Source organism: Uloborus diversus, chromosome 9 (assembly GCF_026930045.1).
Source record: "Uloborus diversus isolate 005 chromosome 9, Udiv.v.3.1, whole genome shotgun sequence".
NCBI classification, from domain to species: domain Eukaryota; kingdom Metazoa; phylum Arthropoda; class Arachnida; order Araneae; family Uloboridae; genus Uloborus; species Uloborus diversus.
The window spans coordinates 79,205,003-79,231,373 of record NC_072739.1 but is presented as its reverse complement, the minus strand read 5'-3'; the positions used below and the strand labels follow the sequence as shown (position 1 = coordinate 79,231,373).

Genomic DNA, 26,371 nt, shown 5'->3' with positions numbered 1-26,371 from the left:
AGGCAGAAATACATGAAATACACCACCACCTCAGTCAATTCAAGCCGAGGACTGCAATTTCGTGCTTATTAGTGCTCATCAGCCCGACATGGGAGCGACTGAGATGGAGGTGGAAAACCTCTTAAGGAATTGACTCCTCGGCTGGAATTGACTGAACTGGTGGTGTATTTCATGTATTGTTGGTTTAATAATTTTTACCTCCTTCTTGTTCCAAAATTTTTGTCACGAAAAAAAAGGAAACATCCATGCATGGTAAACATAACATTTTTATCAAAGACAAAGAGTAGTTACTAATGTTTCTTTGTGCATAAAAGGGAAGGCATGTAGTTTCTCTCAATCCTCACCATACAACAAAAATATTCATTCGGAAATTGTTCACGAATTTGAGAGTGAGGGGGGAGCACCTGGCATCAAATGCCTGCATATATCTCTTTCTCCCCCTACCTTTGATCAGGCGTACTAAGTACAATAACGTACAGTAGATACGTCGCATCGGTATAATTGCGCACCCCGAAGAGAATAAGAGTCAGTCAAAAAAATTTTAAATGTTCAGAAATGACACATTGCCATAAACACAGCACATAAAAATGATGAGCAGCTCTTCGATATTGATGATTTATCTGAGTAGAAAATTCCCATTAAAAAGAAAAAAAATACATATTTGCTTGTGGTTCTATCCCCCAACTTTTAAAAATGTGAAGAAATAAAAACGGAATCTCGCATTTAATTGATTTCCGATTTTTCTCCAAAAAATTGGGAACGTTTGGCCCATCCAGGTTTTGTCGCTTTCTTTTTTTTTTTTTTTTGCAAATACACTCTTTGCAAGGAAAGAAAATTAAATTTTATAAATTTTATAATCATGTTTACGATTTAGAATGAACAATAATCATATTTATGTACGAAAAAAGTTATTTTCCGCGATTATTTTTGAAGTGGTCCGTTTTTGCGACTTTCTGTTATCTGTCGCTTTTATTTTGTACTAACATCAATAAAATATGTACAGTGTGCAAGTTTTTCATTTTTCGCTTCCTTATCTTCCTTTTAAGGTTTTACATTGCCTTTCTTTTTAAATACATCCCTTTCACTTGTAATCATACAAAAAATTGGGGAATAGGAAATTCGGCTTTTCCCGCACTTCTTGTACAGACGGCCTTTTACTTTAATTTTAAAGCTTCTTATTGACGGGCAAATAATGTATAATTGCATCCATCGGAATGTGCCAGTATCTATTTTTTTTAGTTTCGTTAAAACAGTAGGACTGAAGTCGGGACAATAAAAAGAAAAGTCGATCATGAACGCCGCAACGGCAAAAAAGTCACTTCTGAAAATTTAACTTTTAAACACTCAAACGCCGCGGCGTTCCTTCCGGAAATTAATGTAGTCAGTCAATGAAAAGCTCAGGATATGCTTGCTTCTTTTGCTTTTAAAAGTTGAAACATGCAGAAAATTATCGGTGCGGCATTGTAAAAATAAGAATCAGTGCACAATTAGAAGTGCTATACTAAAGAAAGAAAAAGTAGGAAAAAAAAGGAAAAAGTAGGAAAATAAGGAGAGAGCTCTAAAAAGTAGTAAAAATAGCAACTCTTCGGGGTCTGCAATAGTGCCATGGGAAGGTAAATGGCAGTATCAGCAAATTTTTCTTGCTTTTTTTTGTCATCCATTGTACTTTAGCTCTCTTTACGAGCTTGCTTATTTGGTTTCTGATGAAAATAAAGCACAAAAACAAAACCTCAAATTCTAACATTTCCCTTTTGTTAGTATGGAATCCAAAGTGCGTTTTTTCAAATATCTTAAAAACTTATTTTTGCAGAAACTGCCTTTTACTTTCCCACAGCAAAATATTAGTCGACCTAGGGATACAACACATATCTGGTCAACATAATGCATATGTCATATATGGCCAACATTTTGGATAACTGGAAATAGCCAGGGGTCAATCCATTTGAAATCACCCAGTCGGTGTTGCTCAACATTTTTAATTTTCCCGATTCTTTTATCATGGATTACCTATGGGTAGACATTAACAAAACTGCAATTGAAAAAAATTTACTAGCCATATTTTTTATTTGGCAGCCATTTTTAAAATGGCAATTTGGCAAATTTGACAAAAAACAGAGTTTGCGGAAAATTGTATTGCCAATTCATTTTTAAAGATATCAAAATAATTTAAAAGCCAGTGTGTATGTTAAGCATAAAATGACCTTTAAATAGACCATATTTTTATTTTCCTATCATGCAGGAAAGTCAGTTAAACTCTTTCTCTAAAAAATCGGAAAAAAGTTAACAATCACTAATTTTTGAGACCGTAAATTTTTAGGAAGGAAAATAGACTCAGCAATATTATTTTATTTCTGTGTTTGAGTACTCATAGTACTACCAACAGCATAAGTTTTAGTCTTTAGAATGAACTAGTTTTTTTTCTACGGCTTTTCAAAAATGGCCAAAAACACGTTAATGCCAATTTTTGTAGGTCAATATCTGAAAAGGGACTGAATGAAAAAAAGTGAAAATTTTATAAAATGTTCTTAATACTAATAAGAATGTCTCACAAAAAAATTATGACTAAAATTCAACTACGTTTTGAGTTATAGAGCTGTGAATTTCAATAAAAACGCTACCGTTTTAAATACACTCGTGCAATGCTAAAGTAACAACTATAGGCTTAAAATTATTTAAACTGGCAAAGTTAGTTGATGCTTAAGTCAATAAATTATTATTTAGAGTTTTAAAAATAATTTACTTAGTTTATATTTAAATGCAGCTCAAGTTATAATATATAATACTGCCAAAAACATTTGTTAAAATATAAACAACAACAACTCGCCCATAAAGCATCTTAAGCTAATATTCACCACAGCAGCTGGGAAGAAAAATTTTAATTCTGTGAAGTGTTGTGTGGTTTTCTTCTCTTTCTTTTTTTTTTTTTTTTTTTTAAATCTATCTTTAAATGCAGGTAATGATCTAAACAAGAGCCTTGTAATAGATGATCTGATTTTAGTAGAATCCACCATCAACACTGATTTCTTTCATATTATCTAACGTATCCAATTAAATATTCTTGAGCAATTCTAGCATTTTAAAAAGTTTATATTTCTTTTAAAAATCGTTCTATCATGAAAACATAATAATGACATGGGATAAAATTATTTATATACTCTAGTTTAAATTAAATTTTCTTGCTTTTACTGGTATATCAAAGAACAGATGAAAAAAAAAGAAAGAAATAATGGCTATTTTTGCCATGGAAGAATTCGAAAGATACTGTTGTCAAAAGCATGGATTTTTCACTTTCTTCTCTCCTTTTTGGTTATTTACTTGTTCAGTAAATCTGACTCAAGCATTCATTTGCCAATCTTTGTTTTTCTTGTTTATTTTTTATGGTTTTTGGGGTTTAAATCTATTGGTGTAAGAGAGGCAAAAAAAAAAAAAAGTAGTCTGCAACTGCTTGTACAGTCAAGATCTTTTCTGGTGCTCACAAGTCTAGACTCCAAGGTGACATGCTTTGGTATTGATGAGGTTCAGTTGGTGATAGTTATTTGACTGGTGAACATGTCCTGCTTTAGAGTGTAGTTTTGGAATTGTATTTTTCTGTTTGCATTATTGTGCTTTTTTAAATCCACCTAATATTAGCTTTCAAGAATTTAATTGATTGTTTAAGTATTCGGTATGAGTTGTTTTGTGGGTGAACTAATAAGTGAACAGTGTCATAAACAACACTACAACAAAGAAGTACCTAAAGAGTTGATCAAGGTATGTGACTTGCCATCTGAAGAACAATGTTTGCTAAAATTAAGAATTTCAAATGAAATTACTAATATTTGTCATTACCACAGAGATAAATATTTACACAAGTACAACCACATTTTTGGGAAAAAATGCTGTGACCCATTTGGTAGCCACAAAAGGCCAATCAAAAACGGTTTGCATAAAATACTAATTGAACACCTTTCCAAAAGTAAAAATATGAACATTGAACTAATTCCTGGACAAGCTCTATGTTCAAATTGCGCATCAAAAATTTTTGTAGAAAGACTGCCCGAAGATGAAAAAAATAATGCTGAGGATGATCCTGAATTTCTTCCTGGCCCTTTTGAATTAGTAGAGGAGAATCCGTTGTATCAATTGGAATCCATTTGTGAAACTTTGGAATTGTCTCCTTTATGTAAAATAACAAAGCTTAACACAGAACAACGACTGTCAGCTTTGCAAAGAAAAACTGATAAAATTACAAGCACAGTCAAGCGAAAATTGGATGAATCTTTCCATAATGACTTAGAAACACAGAGTTTAAATGAAACAGATACTTCAATTAGTGAGTACTACGCACTCATTACTAAACTAAAAGAAAAATTCAAAGTGTCTAGTAAAGATGATAAAATTAAGATAATTAGTCTACTGCCAAGCTCATGGTCAAAGAAAAAAATAGTTGAGGACTTTGGTGCATCTGAATACATGGTAAAGTTAACTAGGCAGCTAGTAAAGGATCAAGGTATTTTGCCACATCTTTCAAAAAGACAGGGCAACCGAATAAGTGAAGCTATTATTAACTGTGTTAAAGAGCTTTACGAAGATGACGAAAATAGTCGCTTATGCCCTGGTAAAAAGGAATATGTTTCAACTATGATTGACAGTGTCAAGGTGCAAAAACAGAAAAGGTTAATTCTTCTCTCACTCAACGAACTCTACAGCATATATAAACAGAAATATCCAAATCACAAAATTGGTCGCTCTATGTTTTGCGCTTTCCGACCAAAGTGGTGCGTTCTTCCGGGTTCATCAGGAACTCATAGTGTATGTGCTTGCAAACATCACCAAAACACAAAGCTTATGATAGAAGGAGCAAAGCTTAATTTAAATTATAAAGACCTCATAGCTTTCATGGTATGTGATATTGAAAATGAAAAATGTATGCTTGACACCTGTTCAAAATGTCCTGGACCAGATACCCTGCTTGATCTCTTACAAAATCAAATTGACAATCTGCCTGATGAAGTTGCTTTCAAACAATGGGTGCAAACCGATAGAGCTGAGCTCATAACACAAGTAATGTCCAGTGAAGAGTTTCTGCATTCTCTTATTGATAAGCTTACTCTTTTAAAATCCCATCATTTTATATCAAAAGTTCAAGCTAAACATTTCAGGGAAACTAAAGAAAACTTGGAAGATAACCACTGTTTAGTGATTGGTGATTTTGCAGAAAACTTCACATTCACAGTGCAGGACGAAATACAAAGTTTTCATTGGACTAATACACAAGCAAGTCTTCATCCGTTTGTAATATACTACAAAAAGGAAGGAACGGTGAGTTGCAAATCTATTTGTGTTATTAGCGACCACCTCGATCATAATACAACTGCTGTGTACACATTTCAACAGCACCTCATCAGGGAAATCAAGAAAATTATACCAAATATTGAAATGGTTGTGTATTTCTTTGCCTCATCACATGGGAAGAACTCTTGTGATGGGATTGGCGGAACAACAAAGCGAGAAGTAACACGAGCATCCCTCCAAAGACCTTATACAGATCAAATCCTGACTCCACAAGACATGTTTAAATACTGTCGGAACAACATTACTGGAATCAAATATGTATATGTTTCTTCAGCTGAAATTGAGCGAATGGAAACAACACTGACCGAGAGATTTGAATGTTGTTTAACAGTGAAAGGTACAAGAGGCTATCACAGATATGTTCCCTTAAGTAACAATGAAATAAGGTGCTTTGTTACTTCCACAGGCTCGAGATTTGATGATCATCAGACTTCAATATTATTTACAAATGTGTCGTCTTTCACAAATAATGACTTTGCTGCCTGTATATACGATGAGAAGTGGTGGCTTGGAAAAGTTGAAGACAAAAGTGAAGGTAACAATGATATTTTGGTGCATTTCTTTCATCCTTCTGGACCAAAAACTGCCTTTCAACTGTCAAAAAATGATACTGCTTGGGTACCCGCAAAAAAAATAGTACGTAAAGTTACTTCATTGGAGCTCACAACAATGTCTGGAAGAACACACAACATAACTGATAAACTGTGCAATGAGATATCATATTTGTTTAACTCTTTAATCAAAATTACAGCTGCCAAGTAGTTACAAGTTTTACATAAAGATATATAGAAAAACATTAGTGTGTGTTATAGTTTGTGACAGTGTAGTATATAAAACATATGAGCAAGTTCAAGCATTTTACCGGTAGTACTACTACTACAGTCCTGTATTTTTAAAAAAGAAGAAATGAACAATGTGTTGATACTTTATTGACTTAAGCATCAACTAACTTTGCCAGTTCAAATAATTTTAAGCCTATAGTTGTTACTTTAGCATTGCACGAGTGTATTTAAAAAGGTAGCGTTTTTATTGAAATTCACAACTCTATAACTCAAAACGTAGTTGAATATCAGTCATAATTTTTTTGTGAGATATTCTTATTAGTATTAAGAACATTTTATAAAATTTTCTCTTTTTTTCATTCAGTCCCTTTTCAGATATTGACCTACGAAAATTGGCATCAACGTGTTTTTGGGCATTTTTGAAAAGCCGTAGAAAAAAAACTAGTTCATTCTAAAGACTAAACTTTATGCTGTTGGTAGTACTATGAGTACTCAAACACAGAAATAAAATAATATTGCTGAGTCTCTTTTCCTTCCTAAAAATTTACGCTCTCAAAAATTAGTGATTGTTAACTTTTTTTCGAATTTTTAGAGAAAGAGTTTAACTGACTTTCCTGCATGATAGGAAAATAAAATTATGGTCTATTTAAAGGACATTTTATGCTTAACACACTGGTTTTTAAATTATTTTGATATCTTTAAAAATGAATTGGCAATACAATTTTCCGCAAACTCTGTTTTTTGTCAAATTTGCAAATTGCCATTTTAAAAATGGCTGCCAAATAAAAAAACATAGCTAGTAAATTTTTTTCAATTGCAGTTTTGTTAATGTCTACCTATAGGTAATCCATGATAAAAGAATCAGGAAAATCAAAAATGTTGAGCAACAAATTTTACTCTTTTTGGGTGATTTCAAATGGATTGACCCCCAGATATTACAATTATCTGGCAGTATATCCCCCTTGAAACTATATACTGAGAAATAAGATTAATTTACTAAACAACTTTTGTAACATGATAAATGATATGCAATCTGAAAAGTGTAATGAAATATAAAATCATGCACTTAAGAAATAATCAACACATGGTGTAAACACTAACCAAACTTAAGGGGGGGGGGGGGATAGCAAACTAAGGACAAATGATTTGCTTTAAAAAAATGTTGCCATTCCTTATCAAATTAAGACATTGGGTACTGAAAATTAAAATTAACAAAGTAAGCATTTAAATTTTCACAACTTATTAGGTAGAAAGTATTACCTCAAATTATCCTCCTATGTATAATAGCTAATGATCGAGTAACATTCCTAGCGTCATCAACACTGAAAGTCGCGCCACGGCATAATAATTTTTTAAAGTTTAAAATGCAGGGAAAGGCTTTATTGTGACAAGGTGGAACTGGATAGGGTAACTTTACTGTTTTACTGGTAAGACTGTTCCATTTTAGGGGAATGAAGAAACAAAAAAGTGGTCAACAATGAACGTTATCTGCTGGAGTTCAGGGTTAATCCACAGGAATTAAGAATAAAATTTCAACTATCAAAATATCACCAAACAGGCAAGTGCTTCGTTCAAATGCAGAAGCAATTCTTGGCGGGTGATTTTCTAGTTTTAAAAAATAAATATAGATTCCGATTGCAATATATGTATTAAAAAAAGAAATATATAAATACATATATCAGATCAGTAAATGTTGCCGAAAATATAATATTGCAGGAGTTTTTGGGAGGCTGGGGATAAATTTTTTAACTTCTTTTCAAGCATACATTTTGAATCATATTTGCACTGAATTTTTGTAGCCAATTTATGATCATCAGTTTTAACAATCCAAACAGTATGAAGGGTTATTTTAGACAACTTCTTTTTTAAAGGCTGTAAATAAAATTACTTACCCAAGAGAGGACAAATCTTTTCTTTGGCTGATTCTTTGACTTAATGCTAAAATACTGCTTCCGCAAACGCCATCCTAGAAACAAATGTATAAGAAATACAGGTTACACAATTAAACTTAACCTTCTTACCAAAGAGCAAATGAACAACTGTTTTACTAGAAAAAAAAATTATTTTGCACACCAATATAAAATAAAATGTATGCATACCAATATCAAGCAGAGGTTCAACAACCTCCCACTGTGGCTCAGAACGGAAGACCATAGAAACATGTTGCAGAGAAATTTCTGGAAAGTAATAAAAATTTAGAGATTTTAAGCAAACTTCAGAATTCCGCCCATTAAAAAGGAGCAATAAAAATTACAAGGATTTTTATTAATATATGCACAACGGCATAGATTGAGTACATTGCACTGTCCTACAACCAACAATTGAAATATCTTAGAGTTGCATCTAGAATAAGAGAAGAAATTAGTTTCTTGAAGTCCTCTAACAATTTTACCCAAGACATGTTTTTGTTCGATGCTAACTCAATCATACTTTTAATAGAGAAAGTAAAATATTTTGTTTAATAATAATACAACATCAATAAGCACAAGTTTGGAAGAAACTGCAGAAACGTGTTTTGGGGCTACAAGGGATCCTATTTTCAATGCAAAAAAAGAGACACTTTAGTTGAATGTCTTTTTATCCAAAAGCTCACTTCCCCGAAACTGCACTTTCTTGATTTAATTGTATTATTATCTTTTATTTTGCAGTACAAAGGATTTTTTTTAAATTTATTATTTTTGTTCTGTTTTGATTTTACCCTTTTTTGCCATGGTATTTTTTAAAGGAGAGTGATAGCCCAATAACAATTTTATTACATTTCGGAAATTTTATTACATTTTCAAAATTTCCCCCTTTTTAATGTTTTAATAACTATTGCAGCGACCAACAAATACTGAACTGTATACTGCCATACTTATTGTTACCATTGATGTTTCTAATATTTTCATCCATTTAGTTAAATCTTTTTGCAGCATGAATCAAACATTTTAAAAGAAGAAAGTTATGGTTATATTTTTGACAAAGACTCGCTTTTGAAGATGTTATCTACGATTGCGTTTTTTCCCTGCATGGCAGGGGTCACAAGCATGGAAATCATGCCATTCAGTCATCCACAAAATAATAATAATAATAATAATAATAATAAAATAAACGTAAATCTTTCAATTAAATGATAAGAACTGATCATTAATAAATCATTTAATGTTGGAACAATATCTTACTTTGAAAAAGGAAATTGAACAAAAATTCTCCTCTTGAAACTTCAATTAATATTTTATAAGTTTCAATGAATGCTTGAAATAAATAAATCTACACAACTAGTGTAAAAGTCAAAAGTCATTAATATAATTCAGTTTCTCAGCATTTAAAGATAAATTTACATAGTACATAGGTGAAACAGCTTCCTAAAACAAAATTCAAACCAACTCATTCAACTTTTAATTTTTTTAAAAATAAAAACTAATAAAGTGAATTATACCTACCAACAAAATTAAAAGAATAACTAGTAGGATCCAAGAATTTCTTTACATGTATGGTTGCAGCTAACATAGGATGGGATAGTAAAAAGTTTATGTAACCCTAAAATACAATAAAAGAATTAATAATATTAATCCATCAATACTACCTGTTAGGTAAATACAATTCCATCACTGTTAAATAACAAATAATTATTGCAACTGCAAGAATGCAGGAACTACATTTGATATAATATGAAAAGGGAAAAAATCTGAAAATAATTTAAAATAATAATCAACAAACTTAATTGTTTAATAATCTAGATTCTCAATATTATTAAGACAAAATCACACACACAGGGAGAGGACAGTATGAGACAGACACATAGGGGAAGCTGCTGTACCCACAGACCGTTGTACCTACGGACGTTGGTTGGGAAATTCCGGGAATTGTAGAGAGAGATCTAATTGGGGTTCAATGTGTGTGTCAACAGCCTTCTCCACTACCCCAGGAAGTTTCAACGCCATCAAACGAAGATTTAAGATTCTATCTCATTTTTTCCGTTTTAGTAGGATCTAAGTAAAAAAAACATGAAGATTTTTTTTTTCGTCCCTTGTGGATTGTATTATTTATTTTCGTTTTAGGTATCATGATTCACTGTATTTTGAAGGATTTCTTTCTGATTTTTAATGTTGTAAAATTGTGGTCCTGTCGATGTGACTGGCTTGCAAAACCAAAATGGCGTACCTTTTTACCCAAGGGCACATAACCATATCTACCCACGGACGGCAATTTTTAGTCTCCTTGGGTCACACGTGAATCTTCTTACAATGTGAAGTACCTCAAAACAGTGCCTTGTCATCTACCTCCGAAATTTGCTTTCAACAATGATGATGGATTTGAAGTAGGGCTTGAAGATATAGTGTTGAAGTAACCACCACATGTTGTAGGATCTACAGATCGTCAATCCCACCTGTTTTTATTTGAAGTCGACGTTTATAGATTTTTGTTGGTTTAATCTAAACTGAATTCTTTTGTAATGGGTTAATTTTGGTTAGAGGTTTCAATTTGCATATACAGGGTGGCGACAGGAACTGTGAAAAAAAGTTCCCTGACTTTTCCCTGATTTCCCTGATTTAAGTTCACCAAATTTCCCTGATTTTACGTTACCAATAATAATGGTTTTCTTTCTTTGCTCTACTTGAAATCCATTGTATGTTTGTATAAAATGCAGTATTTTAAATGTATTAAGTTGTGTAAAGTTGTTGTATTTTTAAAAGATGCTACTTTTTTAATAAAATGGTTAAAAAAAAACATATCAAGTCAATTTTTTGGGGGAAAAAAAGCCTACAAAGCAGCATATTAAATTTTTCTACATGGAAAGATAATAGAAAATTTAAAAAAAAAATACTTGACTTCCAGAAACCACTTTACAGGGTTTCCGCTACGGTCGCATTTTTCGCATAATGCGAAAACACTATCTGAATTGCGAAAATAAAGAAATGCATTTTCGCTTTTTTGCTCAAATAAAAAATAAATTAGTTTTTTAAATAAAGAAGAAATGTATGATCCTAGAGAGGAAGCGTATATGGCGATAATCAACTTAATCTTTTTTAAATCTTAGTTAAGATGCTTAAACTACAATTAAGTTCAATAACTATTAGTCTTATCTAGCATTATGTCCCCCCAAAAACTGCTTTATTAGGAGGAGGGAACTGCAACGTTCTAAACACCAATCGTGTTTCTTTTTTTATTTAATGTTTTAAAAAAACTGCTGTTGTACTTATTTCTTCAAGGATGTCACAAATGAAATATGAATTTTATTTTCAACTGGAGATGAAACACATTGAGGCATATATAAATATATGAGAATGTGTAACATTTTAGCATTTTGCTAACATTTTTCCATCAATTTTAGCTTTTATGCTAAAGAACTTTTGAACTCAGCTTAAACCCTGACCACTTAGCATAAGAATTTTAAGAAACTATTAAAATTACTCTTAAAAACATATGTGTATTTATGATAGAATTAAAAAGCAATTGAAATTATTTTGAACTAAGTTTTCAAACAGTATAATAATTGTTGCAAGAATAACAAGTAATAGTGAAATAATAAAAGTAATGTAGTTATTCTGATATAACTAAATGACATATTTATGCAAAACAGATGAAACCATTTGACATCCATTCATAGGGAACTTTTCTCTAATCAAGAACATAGGTTTTAATGAATGAATACAGCATTTTAACAATAAAAAAAAATAAAGATATTTACTTAAGTGCACAAGTTAACTCTATTTCAAATGATTTCAGTATGTAACGAAAAAAAAAAAACCTTAGATTCCTTTTGTAACAAACAATTTTAAAATGCAAGAAAAAAAAGCAATTAGTTAATTTTAAAATATATAAAAGAAGAATACAACTTGGTTATAAAATTTAAGAATCACTTAAGTCTGAAGAAATGAAAACCTTTATAATCTGCGGTGACAACTAATAGTATAACGGCAAAAAACAAAGTTTTTTTTATTGAAAGTTCAATTTTAGAAATTAAATTTAAAACGCGAAGAAGTAATAACTTTTAAGCTTTTATAGTATTAATTCAAAAATCAAATATTTCTTCTTGAAATTGTGATTACAGTACGCTAATTACTTCGAGACAATGGAATAAGGCAAAGGAGCTAAGGCATTAATGAAGGCTTCCTCTTTGCATGTATGGTTGTTTATTTTACGTAGCATTAAAAACGTAAACGGAAATTTCAAGCTAGATAAAATAAACAACCTAACAGACACAGAAGCAATCTTAGGAAGTTCATCCTGTGGTTAATAAGTAAGATTCAATACTTTGACGCTGAGGAAAAAAGATACACAAATATGCGGCAGCGTATAATCGCACTTCATTAATTTTATTTTTTTATATATTTTTTTTTCGAACAGATAATTGGCGGAAAATGCGTAGGGAATTAGAGTACTTAATTTTGTAAAGCAAAAAAAAATTTTTTTTTCTTCATAAAATCAATTTTCCCTGATTTTTTGTTATTTTTTCAAAAATCCCTGATATTTCCCTGACTTTTCCCTGATTAATAAAGTTCCCTGACTTTTCCCTGATCTCCCTGATTTCCCTGATCTGTCGCCACCCTGATATAAATTGATTTTATTATGTAGGTACACAGAGAGCCATAATATCATGAATCTAGTTTTTTTTTTTAAACATATTAATTATTCATAACATCATTAACTCTCTTAAGAGTAATAACTTTTTTAAAGAGTTTACTGATGTTAAAAATTAAGAAAAATTTTAAAAAAGGGAAAAAAACCTTCAATTAATTTTCAAAGTTTCATTTCTGTTGGATATTTTATTTAATGCTATTTTAAATGGATATTTGAAGTATTTCAATAAAAAATGGCTTATGAAAATGTATTGAGTATAATTGAGTTCCTCAGACCTATTGATATATTATTTTTTTTGTATGTCCATGGGTACAAAGGCCGCGGGGTGAACGGAGTGTTGTACCCATGGACAAAAAAGATGGTTTTTAAGAAAAAGTTTTTGAAGTTGAAAGCTTTGAGATTTTCACCTAACAAAAATTGCCAAATTAGATGATAATTTGTAGATTCTTCCAGAAAAATTTTCCAATCGATTATCTATACTCTGAGACCAACAAAAATTATAAAGTAAATTTTGTCTGTGGTACAGCAGCTTCCCCTACCTACTAAATGAAAATTAATCATGATATAACAACCAAGTACATATGGCATTTGTTTTACCAAATAATTGAAAACCAAATGAGCATTTGATGTGGAATATACAACTCAATTCTAATCATTTCAAAGCAGGGTTGGCAAAAACCCGGGGTTTTTTTTAATAAAACTCAAAAAACCAACTAAAACTGGGTTTTTTTAAAGAAATGTGGGTTTTTTTGTCTTTTTTTTAGGGAAAATGTGAGGTACTAGTAGCATATTGTAAGGTAAGTATATGGAAAAAGAAATTTGTCCATATACTTACGCTACAATATGCAAAAATTGTCTTCGGGTAAAAAAAGCTGGAAAACTAGTTAAAATTCAGCGCTTTCTGAAGAAAAGTATAAAAGACGACAAAACCCAAGAATGGCGAAGTTTCAGATTTTTTAGTTTTCATTATTACCAACAGTTAAGGCAAAGTTACTTCTCAAGTGATAAAATCTATCGTTCATTTTTAGTTAATTTTTTTTTTTTTTTGGATTTTATTTTATTGTATTTCATTTTGTTATGCAAAACTACTGTAGAACCTCAAGTACTTTAAATCCCTTTTTACTAAATTCCAGCTTAATCAAGACATTTCTTTGAATTTTATGTTGCCTGTTTTTCTATTTCAGTGTACAGAGTAAGAAATATTAAACTTTTTCGTAAGATAATGAAAATATTGTACATCCTGTTCTGTTTTCTGTTGACCGTTTGAAAAACCTGTTAATTTTTAAAAAATATACCTTGTGTTTATTCGAGATTTGTTGTGTGTTGGTTTGCAGAAAATAATTCACATGAAAGCCTTTTAGCTAGAGTAGTTTCCTCTGTACAATCTACAAATATTGAGAAAATCAGACACGACAGGACTTAGTCAAGATAATTTGAGTTATTTATTGACCAGTTAAAGAAAAAAGTTAAATACATTTATTTAAAATCTTTGAAGTACTTTTTTAATCCAGTTAAGAGTTAAGAAATACTATTAAAGTTCAAAATTCTTTTTTTATGTCCATTGTCTGTGGTGAAGAACAAATAAAAAAGAAGTTTAAATTGAGAAAGTTTTTAAACAAATTAATTTTTTTAAAAACTTCTCAGAAAATTTTAAAAAATCCAAAAGTGGGCTAAATAATGGGTTTTTTTTAAATGGTCCAACCATTGGGTCCAACCCAATCCGGCCAACCCTGTTTCAAAGTATAGTTTTTATTTAACTTGATACCTATATTTTGTTTTTAAACATTGAGTTTGTCAGTAGATCTCACTCAGTTTTTTTAAAAACTAATTCTACAAATAGCAACCGAGATTAAATCATTGAAATACCTCCAATAAAAACACATGTATTAATTATGGCCCATGGTGGCATTCGTCACCACACCAAATGTGATAAATTTCACTAATATTTTCAAAATCTGACTAATTTACTAATAACTTGAAATCACTAGCACAAGCCCTGTTAATGTTATCTTTTTTTATGCTGTCACAAAGTAATTTTAAGGCTATATAGACCCCCTAACTTCAGTTTCAATGGTAGTAATCTAGTTATGCAAATAATACAGTCGGCACCGCTTAATGTGATCATGGTTAATGTTATCAGAATCACTAAATCCAGGAACACTTGTATACTAACACGTGTTTAAAAAGTCGGATTTTGTAATCAGTGTCTTTGTTTATTGTGTTATCACTTTTTCATAAACTTTCAATTTTTTCTCAGTTTTTTTGCTCTTTAATCAAAAAAAATACAATGACAAACTATGACGAGACTAACTTTCTGTGTGGCATTTTGTGGGTTTTAATAGCAATGCAAACTCTTTCTAGAAAAAACCAGGAAGTTCGTTTTCAGTGATAAAACTCCTTTTAAGATGCCTTTTGTTTGCAGATGAAAAAATTTAGTCACTGGTCATGTTGCAGGCATGGATGTAGGCCCTCCATGGTTGCAGGTGGTAAGCTCCTCCCACTTTGAGAGAATTAATGTAGCTTCCGAAAAAAAAAATACTTTCTTTTAGTAAAGCAAAAGATGTTTTCTACCTGTCTACTTACCTTAAAAACTTCACTAAAAATGGTCAAACATTTTATCCATGGAAGAAAAGCGCAATGAACTATCAAGGAAAAAATTAACTTTTTAAAACGCTTGACAATTTACCCATGCTGAGTCAAAGAATAACTGCAGCACAGCTAAAAATTTCTCAGCCATTACTTTGTAAGTTCCTAAAGCAACTTACTAAGAATAACCAAAAGGAAACTTACAAAGAATAACCTAACTTCAAAGGAAAAGACCATAGAATCGAGACGAGATTGAAAACGAGGCGAAGCAAAACGAAAATTTAAACAACAAACGAAACCATGCCAGTAATTGAATTTGCTTTGAAACTGTGGCTTACCAATGTCAGGGAAAAAAGATGCGGTAGTAAAAGATCATATTTTATTTCGCCTGTTACTATGTGTTTCAAAATTGCATATTGTAATTTTCCCTTTTATGATCAAGATATTTCCATTCTGCTAATTTAGCAATTCATAATTTTAAACTGTGAGTCATTGTAATTTTAATTTGTGGCTACAAAAATAAATGCTTCTTAATTTAAAAAAAAAAAAAAAAAACATTTTTTTGTGTCTCCAAGATTCTTTTCGGTTGTTGTTATCAGTCGATTATTGTTATCAAATTTTATTCTTCCCGAAGTGACATCAAGCGGTTCCTACTGTGTATATATCTAAACCAGAAATGGGTCAACGTCAACTTAGTGTACAGGAAATGTTGACTAGTAATGTCTGAATTAATATCCACTAATTATTAAGGCGCTAAATTCATTCAAAAAATTTAAAAAACAGAAAAAGAAGAAATTTTTGTTCTTTGTGTTGTTTGTATGTATACCATGTTTTGTAACAGCTATTCTGTCATGCGCAGGTAAAGGGCAGTATCTGCAGAAACTAGTTTTTGCGATATTTGAAGAAATGTGTGTTGGCTACAACACTAACAATAGGAAAATGTTAAAATTGGACGTTTTTCTCATGCCTTTTTTGTAGTGGAAACCAAATAAGCAAGCTTGAACAATAAAGTTAACATACAACAGATGACAAAAATGCAAAAAAAAAAAAAAAAAAAAATGAAAAATTTGCAGTTACTGCTCTTTACCTGCCCATGGCAGTATTATTCACTTTCATGTTTAAAAATAACAAACTTTGATTAGGTTATATTTTCTTCAAAATGATAACACAATCCATTTTGCTTGAACATTACAGATACATGAGGAGTAACCAATAAAGAACATAATTTAATTTAAAAACAACAATTTGGATTCAGCTTCCTTTGAGGAAAGAGAAGAAAAAGCGAATCTGACATTCAAAAAGGTCAGGATTTCCTCAATGTTTGAAAGTTAGAATAAGCATGAATAGTTTTCCTTCTCCTTTCTTTTAACAGATTTCTGAAACAGAATCAAGTTATTCCTCAAATTACTTTCAATTCAAAAATTGGGATAATGCACACTAATAAACTCAATGATTTGAACATTGGTGAAATTTAAACACTTCAGAGTTTCAAATTCTGCTTGGAAAACCCCTCCTTCAAGTTTTTTAAACGAAATAAAATTAACCAATTGAATTTTCAACATTTTTACTGGTATAGGAAGGTAAAGTGCAGTATCTGTAGAAGTGAGGTTCAGATATTTTTGAAAGAAAAAGTTTTAGATTCTATACTAACAATAAGAAATAAGAAAACATTTGAATTAGTTTCTTTCTTCCTTTTTTTTTTTTTTTTTTTTTTGGTGCCTAACTTTTAGCCAAAACCAAATAAGCAGGCTTGCACAATAAAGCTAAAGGAAAATAGATGACAAAATGCAAAAAAATGAAAGATGAAAAATTTGCAGATACTGTGCTTTGCCTTACCACAGCAATATATAATGATGCATTATAACCATAAATCATCATATTTTGAGCTAACAGAGAAAAAGTTAATTCTTCCAATAGTAAAACAAATTTTTCAAAATTTCCCTTCATTTAGTTACAAAAGTTTGAATTTAAAAAGGGAGAGCTATTAGAGGGTTGTTAACTTATAATGCCTATACAAAATTTTCTTGTACAGTCATAAAATACAAATAATAATATTAATAATACTCAAAAAAAAAATTGTACGAAGTTCAGTAAAATTCAATCTTTTTCATCTTAATAATGGTTGAAATTTTCCCACTAAAAAGAAAATTGTCATGAATATTATTTCTATAAAGAGGCATCTAATTTGCCCCCTTTTTTTTGGTAAAGGCCATTCCTATCCCTAGAATCGGAAGCCTGATGCAACAATTTTGCCCATCATATGTTTTTCATTTATTATGTTTCAACTTTTATGCTACCAGCAGCACAATTTCTTGGGGAATAAATTTTCAGATTTTAATTCTTTTTAGATATTCTTTCCCTTGCTATTGCTTTGAGCTTCAAGCTTGACCACACCTAAATTTTTCCTAAACCTGGTCACCACTGAGAATAATTACAGAAGAAGCTCATTAATACAAACTAATAGAGGATTCAAGCCGTCCAAATTAATAAAAGTACAGATTTAATAAAATAACCTATAAATTTGGTCAAGATAGATAAATAAAAATTGTATTTTAAGAGAATGAAATATCAAACTGCTCAAAAGAAAATTACGAAAATGCAAAATATGGTCTACAAAAATATATTAGAATTGCAATAACTCCTCTTTTATTTACATGTACCTACTTTTAAACGACAGTCCGGATTAATTGAGGTCTGATTTAATAGGGTTCGGATTAAAGAGAATTTACAGTAATCAGGAATGGTAAATCTTTCCTGCACAGTGGTCTACTAATAAATATCTCCAGAGCTTAGACCTGTTGTTAAATCTTTCGTTTGGGTCATCTACAAAGGACATTAATGTTGCTTTTGCTTTAAAGCAAAAGATGAGGAAGGGGGCACAACTGACTGTGAATATAATAGAAAGGATATTTTAGAGTGAGAATAAAGGGTAAATAACTGTTTTAAACATTTCAGGGGGGGGGGCAGTTCTGAGAATTTAGAATCCTCTCCTTTGGCTACAGCCCTGGTTCTTTATACAATAGTACATCTGTAAAACTAAGAGAATAATTAAATAAATAAATAAATAAAAAGTGGTAGTCTCACCTGAAGTCCTTGTTGCCTTTCAGCAACAAACTCTCTTTCTAATTTTCCAAAAACTTTTTTTGGAGGTAGCGGCAAGTCTATTCCGGAACATAATAGCAAGTTATTTAAAGTATCGAAATCACTATATCTTCGAGTAATTTGCCATGAATTTTCTGAGCTATGGCCTCGATGAACTTTCATAACATAAACCTAAAAAGAAAAAAAAAAACAATTAAAAAATAAAATTTATTGATTCATTTAAACATAATCAATAGACATAACATAACCAATGCAGAACCTAAATTAACTGGCTCTGCAGAACAAATTAAAAAAAAAGAAAAGAAAAAAAAAAGTCACATAAACACAGTGAAACTCGTGTGTAAGTTTACTACTTGCGGTCCACTACTTTAGTGGTCAACTTATAGAGGTTGATTTACATGATATAGGTCTAATTATGTACCTAAAGCGGCAAACAACTTAGACAGGTGGTCAACTTTACAGGTTTTACTGTACTATCCGTTTTTCACCAGAAGGCACTTCGCCATGCCTTCTCGAACGCAGAGTTCCATTTTATGCAGTGGTGATCGGTAAACATATCCACGTGCTTCTAAATGAGAGAACCAGACAACCTTAACTTGGGCGTGCATTTAACTTGGGCATAATTTAGTGTCCTTCACATCACTTGCTTCACCGTTCTGTTGCCATTTTAGTTATTCTTACATTTTAAAAACTCCTGCTTTTACAACGAATTGCTGTGATTCGCATATACCTTATGCCGAAAACAGCGAAATATAATCATCAGATACCAGTCAAGTGCCTTCTCATGGAAAAAGGATAATAATGATTTTAAATTTTGGTAGCAAGATTGTAACAATAAGTACACCGATTTTGTTTTTTAATTTGATTAAATGTACAGCTCCTACATAGATTGTATCATTAAAGTAATCTAACATACAGCATGACATACTTCGAACATCAGTCTAAAACCACTCGACCTAAACTATTGATACCATTCCTCCCCCCTATTCATTCAAATGCCACACAGATGTCCAACTGTGAATGCGGAGGCACCGAGTTCGAATCTCGGCTCAGGCATGGACGTAGGACCAGCCTAGCTGGGCCCAGAGCCTGTTGCTGGTCGTCACATTTGTATTTGTATTTGTACTTTCTTTTTCCTGTCCTCATCCTTCCTTTGTGTGAATGTGTTGTTGTGCTGTGAATGGTTGCCTACCCTATAAACGGGTCTTTATGACATGTGTGTATTGCAGAAGTCGAACTTCATGCCAAATTACAGTACAGTCGGAAAAGTGAAGCAGCGCACCCCAAATTGCCAGCCTGGCTTTCACAAGACAACAACAAGAACCACGTGTCTAAAACGGAAGACAGTGACCAGTTCTTCGTAAGGAAACAAAGGGAAAGTTTATTTTTACATATTTTAATGTCTTGTTAGTTACAGTTCGCTCTCTATTTAACGACTTTTAATGGACCACAAAAAAATCGTCCGTAAGTGGAATGCGTCCTTATATAGAATACTTTTAAAATTACAGTAGAGCATCCGAGACCATGAAAAATTGTCTTCAAACAAAGAAAGTCGTTAAATAGAGCGTCCTTAAACAGAGAGCCAACTGTACTTTGCTAATAGGTATTTGTTAAAAAAGCAGAGTTAAAACTTCAATGATATCTTAAATTATTTTAGATATTCCACTTTTGCCCAAAACCTTAAGGAAGGTATAGCGGATATGATCACTTTAGGTGATCGAGATTCTACGGTAAAAATTACATTTGTTTCACAGAATAAGTATTCAAAACTCAGGTTAACTCAGTAAACAATCTTTCTTTTTTAAAGCAGATTCATTTCTGACGTATTCTTAATAAATAAAATTAAACCAATTTTTTGGTTCAGAATTTTTCTTATAACAAATAGTATTACTTTTACAAGCCTTCATTGAAGACTTTTAAATGCAGTGCAACATTAAATTACTTTTCAAGTTAAGATTGGTTTAAAAAAAGAAATTCATTTAATTTTGTTTTAAAAATGGTATATTGTTAGTGTTTGCTTACTTTTGCATTTTGGATATTATGAACACAAATTTGAGAAACATAACAAGAGGTTGTTATAAACTGTGTGTAGAGGTCTGTCAGAACTACAAATAGACAGGTTACAGGAGTGGGCACATAGGGGAGGGTCATGGCACAGACTGCAGCATTGAAATTTTTAGGGGGGGGGGGGTGTTTTGCGGGCTGTTTTTCACTTTTATCGGGAAGGAGGTGCACTTTTGCACTTAGGAGGGCAGGACAGAGGCGTAACTTGGCCACATGAAGTGGGGAGGAGGGGGGAGGGCAATTTTTTTTTTCAAGGGATATTTATTTGATTCATATTCTGCCATCCAACTAAAATAATGCAAAACAGTTGTGCTTATGTTTTGTAGTCCTTAAGTACAGATTTCTTTTTCCAAGTTGCGTTGGTTTTTATTCGCGTATAACTTCATGGACTAATTAAAAAGTTCAGGGAGTTCTAAGTACTTTGGAAATTAAGTTTTTTTTCTTCTGAAGTTGTTTTCAAGGATCCCTGGAATGAGGAATCTGAACAGTATACATACCCTGTTATTTGTGACCTATGCCATGAACCAAAGTGATGTTCTTTTTCAGTGGCACAAAGTTTTTAGGGAGGGAGAGTACATCGAAAACGAGAAGAAAAATGTAGATCTGATTGAAAAGGGGGGGTCCGGAAATTTTTTTAAAATTGAGCTCTAAAAACGCAATTTTAGACTTCCTTCGCTGAGGCTAGTGGGACAAAAGGTACAGGGTTCTCAACGGAATTCCTAGAAATTGAAGCTTTAAAAACGCGATTATAGGCCATATTTATCGACGTTAGGGTAACGGATGAAGCTCAAGGACTGTCTCCGATCAAATTTTTTTTATAGGTCGAAATAAATTCCCCCCCCCCCCCCCCTGCGTTCAACATTGAAGTTTCAAAAACACAATTTTAGACAAATGTTGAAGATCTTACTGGAAGGATGTTCTAAAGCTCTTACCTGATAAAATTTTCAAAATGATGGTGCTAAAAGCTAACGCGATTGTAAGGCCCTATTAAGTAATATTAGGGTCAGGAAATGTTCGAAATTAAAGCTCTAAAACGCAGTTTTGAGCGATTTTTGATGTTATTCGGTAATTTTGGGCTTTCCCCTGGAAAATTCTCAAAATTGAAGACCTGAAAATGAAATTTCAGATGCTCCATAACGCTTCCGGTGTGCGCAGGAGTGTGTGTGGGCGTGGCGGGAGGGGGGGGGGCGGGGGTTTCGGAGGAGCAGCATTTTGAACACGTTCTTATTTTCAGATGAGCTAGGAAAAAAAAGAGAAGAAATGCTGTGGTGCCGCTTAAAAACAGATAAACTATAGGTTGAAATTATTGATTGGTGGTGGTTGAAGACAAGGATACAACTTTTGCATATAATTTATAACAATTGCATTGGTAATATACAAATTGCATTTTGTTATTGTTTGAAAATAAGGTCAATTTGACAAGCAAATGAAAAACAAACCTTTGCTTAAAAACTAGGGGGTCAAACTAATAACTCTGCCCATGGCTGAAAAAAGTATGGGGGCACTTGCCCCCCTAGTTTAAGCCAATAGGGTAGGCCATCCCTGCTGGATATGACATCCACAAACAGCAACATCACCCTCATTGAGGATCAGCAGTCTGGAATATCCATAACCAAGCTGGAGGAAGATGTCTTCTCATTGAAATTGAGAAACTTTTACCTTCACTGGTGCGCTGAATTAATTTCAGCCACTAGTATTAACGTAATGTCAACCTCAAAACAATGGTGTTTATATTACTTTTTCAACTTAAGCTCTGGAGAAAGTTAACTTCTAGATTGTGAATGAAATGAAATTTAAAGCACAAACTAACATTACTTACTCCCTTTAGTCACAACATTATTTTTTCTTTTGACATCAATTTACAACTGTCAACTTATTATAAGACTATCCTCATCCTTTTCAAATATATATTGAACAATGACTCCAAGCATTTAGAAGGAATTAAACATTTGGAGCAGTTACTAAATGAGGAACACAGTTTTAACTATTTTCTTTTTGTTAACGTTAAATGCAAGATCAATGTCATCACTACCATGGGCGGTTTTTATGGGGGGGGCAGAGGGGGGCAATGCCCCCCCCCCAGTTTTGGGAGGACTTCATGTAGTAACAACACATCTTCCAAAAATTAAAAAAAATATATATATATTATTTTTTTCTTTTTTGAATAGTTCAGAAGGACACGGGTGGATTGGGGCATAGGGGGCAATGCCCCCCAGTTTTGGGAGGACTTTATATAGTAACAACGCATCTTCCAAAATCTTTAAAAAAAAAAATGACTTTCTTTTTTGAGTAGTTCAATGAAAATGAAGAGAAAAGCGAATGTCCTTTTCTGATGGGAGAAAAGAAAAAAAAACGAACATTAAATATAAATAGTACAGCTGTCACTGGGGTGCTGAAAATGTGTCTTAATTCACTATTTTGGACTGAAAACCATTTGGGCAAGTATATGAATAAAAATATAGGCTAAACGAGCTATACATTAAGCTGCAATACTTATAATAATTGACTATTATTTTAACAAATTAGAACCTAAAGCAAAGGGTGAACCCCCCCCCCCCCCATTCGCTCTAACAGAACGATTTACTCGTTATGATTTGTGTCCACATTTAAAGTATATTTGTGCATAATATTTATGTTCTTGGTAGATTGATTGGCCTTTTGAGAAATTCTAAAAAACATAGTTTTTTTTCCCCTTCTCTCTTTTTTTTTTTAAAGAAAGATAGAGAGAGAGAGAAAATAAATACTATCGCAAACTGAATAAAATTTCAGTTATCTGAGTGTTTTGATTAAATGAATCTTTTTACTTAGAGGGAGAGTACAATTTTACTTACTTTATAAATACTATTTAAAAAGTAAGGTAAGTCATAATCATCTAAGGTCTAAGTGAGTCCAGTCCTTGTCATTATTGAAATCTAAATAATTGAGTCATCAAAAGTTTTGGGAAAATTTGCTGAAAATTTTATAAAAAATCTATAAAAAACCTGACAAAAATTGGTGAAATCGTAAAAATCCTTTACCTGTAAAAACTGACAAATTTTCGTAAAAATTACAAAAAAAAAAAAAAATCCAGCAAAAAATTTGCAGGTAAGAGTGAATTACAAACGGGGCAGAATTTGCCTATAAGATAAACAAGCTATTGCTTAGGGCCCTAACTCCCAAAAAAAATTCATGATTCGTTCCTTAAAAAATGGAAATTGCTTGAAAAAAACTAATTTCATTTTTAAGTGCTTGAAAACCTTGAATATTTGGAAATGTGTGGCTACAAACCTTAAATTTTAAAATTTCTAACAAATGGTAGAGGGGGAGGAATGCCAAAATATGTCAAATTCAGCTCCTTGCCACATCCTGTATTAAAAATGTAAAAATCATGGTTCCCCACGTTGGTAACATATTATTTGAAAAAAATTTTTGTGACTCACATATTTCATATCTTGCTATTTATTTAAACCCGAATGCAGTATTTTGGATAGTCTTTTTGTATTGATTGCTTTTATCTTACTTCTTCTGCATATCGTCTATCTGTTTTAGCAGGATAAAAAATACCCACTACTTCTATTTCTATTTGTTTTCGGCCCCACTTGCAACTGAAGAAAAGTTGCTGTCATGAGTTTTCTATGGTTTCGTTTTTCTTTTAAATTTAAAATAGCTATTTCCCACAAAGTTAGAACAGGATTGTAAAAATTTAAAATCAAGTACTAAAATATTAGAGACTGGAAAGCACAAAATGAAGTGCTTTAAATAATTTTATTTATTCTAGAGTCCTTGTAAATAATTAGATAAGTCTTTTGAAAATCCTAAGCAAAGTGGGCTCCAATTACTTCTACTGCATATTGTTAATCTGTTTAGCCAGGAAAAAAAATGATACACTACCTCTGTTCCTTTTTGTTTTCTGCACTACTTATAATTAAAAAAAAGGTTGTTGTAATGAGAAATCTATAGTTTATTTTTGCTTTCAAACTTAAAAATGGCTGTTTCTTACAAAGTTTGAACAATACTGTACTACTGTATAATCTAGTTATCAATTTCTATGTCTATCCAAGTCTAATCCTATCCTGTATCTATCCCTATGTCTATCCCAGTTAACCTTTATAAGGCTTCAAAATGCAGAATTTTATATCCATTTTACTAAATTTTCTCCGGAGGAGAAACCCCCGGCCCCCTAAAAATGGGAGATATTCTATTTCCACTTAAAAGGGAGCTCTGCATCACTCTCTTCACACCAGCTCCCTCTCTTAAGGTCAATTCAAAAAGACAGCATGAAAACCACACATTAATGAAAGCGACACACAAAATAAGTAAAGCATGGACTTTTGCATCACAGGAAACAGACAAAAACATGAGAGTGGGGGGCAATAAAAATGTTGCTAAAAAAAAAATCCTGCCCCCCCCCCCCCCCCCCCCCCCCAGGAACTCAGTCCTAAATCTGCCTATGATCACTACCCGCACTTTTAATGGAAATTGTGTAAAAAAGGCAAAGATTTTTGCTGGAATCTTTGTCTTCTTCAACACAAAAACTAAATAAATGTTTTGATTTTAGCTAATAGTACATCAAAGCATGTCAAACACTCCCTTTAGTCACTCTACAAAAACTCTCCCTTTACTTACTCCCTTTAGTCACAACATTTTTTTTTCTTTTGACATCAATTTACAACTGTCAACTTATTATAAGACTAATCCTCATCCTTTTCAAATATATATTGAACAATGACTCCAAGCATTTAGAAGGAATTAAACATTTGGAGCAGTTACTAAATGAGGAACACAGTTTTAAACTATTTTCTTTCTGTTAACTTTCCGCAAAATGCAATATCAATGTCATCACTACCCGCACTTTTAATGGAAATTGTGTAAAAAAAAGGCAAAGATTTTTGCTGGAATCTTTGTCTTCTTTGACACAAAACTAAAATAAATGTTTTGACTTTAGCTAATAGTGCATCAAAGCATGTCAAACAAGAATAAATTTCTCAATCTACAAAATTCATAAGTAAAATAAACAAGTTTTAGTACTTTCTATTCACGTTTTAAAAAATTAAACTAAAATCACTTTTTAGTATCATGTTCTCAGAACAATAAATAATAAAACGCATCTCATACGTTCTAAGAAAAGCAAAATAGATACTAAAGGTAAATGTTTTATGTTTTTTGTCTTCGCTATCAAGTTAAAATACTTTATTAAATAACTAATTAAAAATTCAAATGTTTCTCCCTAATTATACAATACATCACTGTTCCTCGCAATGCATTAACATAAACGCAGGTTTGTTTTCAACATTGAATGTTATCAGGCGCATCTTACTCGCCTACACGAAGTGGAAGGCACTTAACATTATGTGTACATAAACATATACATTGGTTTTATGTCAAAAAATATTCCTATGTCATCGAAACAAAAAATGAATATAGTTCTTACAGTATGTCCTTGCACATTTTCAGCGGCTTCTATGATACAATTTAAGCTCTGAGTATCGTCTATTATAATTTTAGATCTGTCCCCTCCGTCGAAAACTGCCATAACGACTGTCAGTTTTCGTTTTGTCACATGCTGACGTAATTGCTGCCACTTTTTATACACGTCGGTCAATGCAGGAACGATCCTGGAACCATGGTTACCATATTGGCGACTTCATCTATTTCAAGGCGAGTTCTTATCAACATGACGAACATGATGCCAAAAACAGTGCGATACCATAAGCCATACAGTTGCAGTTTATTTTTCCCTTTTGGAAACACTTCCTGAAGGAGTATGTTCTTTCCAATTTTAAGTGTACTTTTTTTCATGTATTTGGTATTTTCAAGAATGGTAAACATCATTAAATACAAATTAGTTTAAGAAAATAAACTGGTTCGTTCTGTAAGCTAAATTATATATTTTGAATTATAATAAAACAAAATGAATGACGTTACAGTTTTTCCGCATTTTTTATGAAATTCCATTTGCA

At 31.9% G+C, this 26,371-nt stretch overlaps 1 protein-coding gene across 1 annotated transcript in view; it reads right to left on the bottom strand.

The window, feature by feature from the left end:
* LOC129229618 (PX domain-containing protein kinase-like protein) overlaps window positions 1-25,960 on the bottom strand; it is a 47,910-nt gene extending 21,950 nt beyond the window's left edge. The window contains exons 1-5 of the mRNA XM_054863964.1: window positions 25,843-25,960; window positions 18,351-18,539; window positions 9,539-9,635; window positions 8,216-8,293; window positions 8,009-8,082 (exon numbers count right to left, since the gene is read on the bottom strand). Of these exons, the coding sequence (XP_054719939.1) occupies window positions 8,009-8,082; window positions 8,216-8,293; window positions 9,539-9,635; window positions 18,351-18,539; window positions 25,843-25,944 (540 nt within the window). The 5' untranslated portion in view covers window positions 25,945-25,960. The remainder of the gene's footprint in view (window positions 1-8,008; window positions 8,083-8,215; window positions 8,294-9,538; window positions 9,636-18,350; window positions 18,540-25,842) is intronic.
* Window positions 25,961-26,371: the final 411 nt, after the last annotated feature.